Source organism: Buceros rhinoceros, unplaced genomic scaffold (genome assembly GCF_000710305.1).
Source record: "Buceros rhinoceros silvestris isolate BGI_N320 unplaced genomic scaffold, ASM71030v1 scaffold2395, whole genome shotgun sequence".
NCBI classification, from domain to species: Eukaryota; Metazoa; Chordata; class Aves; order Bucerotiformes; family Bucerotidae; genus Buceros; species Buceros rhinoceros.
Window position 1 is genome coordinate 32,395 of NW_010414347.1, and position 3,342 is coordinate 35,736.

General features: G+C 42.2%; 1 protein-coding gene across 1 annotated transcript in view; it reads left to right on the top strand.

Annotated features, from left to right (window-relative positions):
• Positions 1 to 2,348, top strand: part of LOC104494238 (GPI ethanolamine phosphate transferase 1-like) — a gene marked incomplete at its 3' end in the record, with an annotated part of 27,948 nt that extends 25,600 nt beyond the window's left edge. The window contains exon 8 of the mRNA XM_010137043.1: positions 2,308 to 2,348. Within this exon, the coding sequence (XP_010135345.1) occupies positions 2,308 to 2,348 (41 nt within the window). The remainder of the gene's footprint in view (positions 1 to 2,307) is intronic.
• Positions 2,349 to 3,342: the final 994 nt, after the last annotated feature.

Consider the following 3,342-nt stretch of genomic DNA (forward strand, 5'->3'; position numbering starts at 1 on the left):
CGGTTCAGCCTCTTTGTCGTGGCCAAAGAAGCTCATTGTTATCCCTTCACTAGTGTTGCTTCTGTGAGGTTTTAAGTGAGATTTTCTTTGGTTCATATAGCCTCATCCTGAGCCTCTTCTTGAACTGGTGCTTCTTTTTTGTGTCCCCTGAACTGTTTGCATCTGAGTGCCCAGAGGGCTGTGATAAAAGCAGGGCAGGATAAAGGGCAAAACCCCTATGAAGCAGATGGAAAACTTTCTGGAGTGCTGCACTGGAAACCTAGGCAGTGAGCTGGCGTTGTAAGCCAGCCTTAGCAGCACATCCACCCAAGGCACTTAACGCCTGCAAGTACAGCCTGGACTGGCCAGGCTGCAGGTGTGTCCTGCTCCCCTGGAGCTCCTGGGCGCAGTGTCTTGGAGCTCCTGGGCGCAGTGTCTTGGAGCTCCTGGTTCAGGGCAGTCTTCAACTCTGCCTTTTGGGAAGGCAGTAGGGGAAGTGAGTGATGTAAAAGCTTATGGCAAAGCTAGACGTTTCTCTAGCAGAGCTACAATTTCTTCCTACCTTAAGCGCATTGTGTCTGTGTGTAGACAGTATTACAACATTTTTTCATTGGAAAATGTTATTTAAAGAAAAACAAACAATCCATTTATATAATAGAAATATGGGCAAAAGTTTCTATCTCTGGAAATAGAAACCTATTTCTTTTTCTGGGAAGCAAAAGGAAGCAAACTTGTTCATTTAGGTGTGAGTTTAACACAATTTATGATGAATGCTGATAATACTTCCCCTGCGTTGCCGTGGGAACTCGCTGTAACTGTATATCTCGCTGCTGTTAAGATACATGGCTGCTCTCCAGGATGCTCTTGGGACCAAATAAGAGTGGACCTGTACTCAAATCCCTGTAGCTAGCAGTGGTATGAGCTACTCGATGAAGATAGGTTTGGTACATGCAGCATCATTTTCAGCTGAGGCAGGTTTGTGTCTAGCACAGACAGGGTGTAGCGAAAGATGGAGAAAGGGCGGTATGGTCTGGGCTGAGTGCCCATGTGGAGCTGAGGTGAGGCTGAGGCAGACCTTTGAGCGGTTGTGTACCAGTGCTTTTCTTGAGGCCTGTTTACAGTGCATGTAGACTTCCACTTCACATAAAGCCAAGGGACACTTTTGGGCAGCATGGGAACACCGTCAGTGGTCTGGGCTGTAGGCAGCCTCCTGTTTCTGCGATGTCGTTTTGGCGAGTGACGTTAGCAGGGTGGTCACTGGCCCGTTTTGCTTTCTGCATGTACTGAGGGAAGGTGGCTGTGCTCCTGCTGCTAGCATTAAGTTTGGTTCCCAAGTTGAGGTGAGATGCCCCCCACATCTTTGCCGCTGTACCTGAGATCTGCTCTAGGTAGGTCATTGACAGTATTTTAAATACTTGTATCAGCAAGTCTGTTTCAGACCCTATTGTGTTTTCCTGTGTATCAGATTATTTTTTTTTTCAAGCTTGAATAAAAATAAAAAGCTGTGTATCATCTTTTTGGGGTGTCTTGGGCTTTTTTTTTTGTTTGTTTTTTTCCTTCTCATACTATTGGTGTGGATAGTGGGGCAGTGAATTTAAACATTAGGAAAAGCAGACATGGGGGGAAAAAAATCAAATCCTGCTAAAATCTGTTTTCAAATAACTCTCTCCCCCAAAGAAGAAAACAGGCAATTTTGTCTTTTATTTCCTTAAAGGCTAATGGAGAGCAGGAAAATACAATTTTGAACCAGTTTTTTGAATGATGCACCACACCTTTAGGGGCTTGTATATTTGACGTTGTCTCTGCCTTCGTTGTAGGTGTTCTGATTGCTAAATTATTGAACATTTCCCTTGAGCTCATTCTTGGCTGGTATTGGTTATGGCAGACATATGAAGTATGTCTCTACCATTCTGTACCGATGTATTTGGGAACTTGGGTTAACCTTTTTATTGAAGAGATTTAACAGCCCTTTCTCCTAAACCTGATTTTTAATCTTTTAGTTAGCAGAGGAGTTAATACAATACTTTCTATACTGTGCTGAAAAAACCAAAAACCTTGGACTTTTTTCAGCTGATCTGGGTCACAACTGCAGGCAGCAATTTATCCTGGCTGACGAATGAAAATGTGAACTGAAATGAATGCGTTTTGTTGTTTCTGCCTGTTGAGTTCCATCTGTAACCCCTCTTGTTAGCATCCTAAAGCCAAATTATAATTGTCTTTAGTAACAACACTTTACAGAAAATGGCAGCAAGAGATTAAATGTCAGCTGAATTATCCCTTTCAAATCTGTGTAAATTAGCTGTTCATGTGCTCTGTTATTTCTTGCAGAATGGAAACTGGAGAACTTGAAGAGGCTGGATGTCAATCAGGTATAAAGCATACTTTAATTTAACAGCTCATACATTTTCACCTTAAATTATGAGTTTTCTGCGGTTTAAACTAATTTATGGAATCTGAATGAATGATCACGCCCACATTACATTTCTCTGGGATGAGTTACTTAAAGGTTAGAGTTGCAGGAACCACGCCCCTATTGAACATAGTAGGAAAAAGCTTAAATTGCTATTAGCTCATGGCAGCTGTGTACAGCGTCTGCTCTTGAAGATGCGTTATCACACTGTGCTTAGCTAAGTGGTCATATGTCATTGTAGAAAGAGTGCAGTGCAATACGCCAGGTACTCTTCAAACTCAGTGCTAGTTAACCCAAGGTAACTGAAGTAGTCATGTCATTGTAGAAAGAGTGCAGCGCAATATGCCAGGTACTCTTCAAACTTAGTGCTAGTTAACCCAAGGTAACTGAAGTAGTTAGTGTCTGGCGTGTTTTCAGAGTGAGGTTAGTTTTGGCTAACCTTTAGAAGTAACTTGTGATGCTTTCCCTCTACTTTCCACATTGAGAGTGTTCTTGAGCTGAGCTTATGCCTGCTCGCTCTCTCCTATGAAGGTACCGAGTGAAACACAAAGCAAGTATGGTCTAATGACTGTTTCTCAAGTTTGTGAGCATCTGCTGTAAGCTTTTTGCTACACTTAAGTTAGCTGTGTATGTTCAGTTTAGTTTTTCAGAGCTATCTATTTTAATGTCTGTATTCTGTCACTTTTATCGGGAAGTTTCTGCCGTTATTGACTCAAAACGAATTCTGACTATATTGTTAAACTGTGGGTTTTTTCATCGGAGTCTGTGATTATGGCCCAGGCACTTAGCAATTTAGGCAATTTGTAGTGTAAAGGAAGAAAAAAGGTTGATGACTTCACCCTGGACACTAGATAGGCCAAGCTTTTTTAAATCATTATGATAGATAGCACCCTGTGGGTTTTTTCATCGGGGTCTGTGATTGTGGCCCAGGCACTTAGCAATTTAGGCAATTT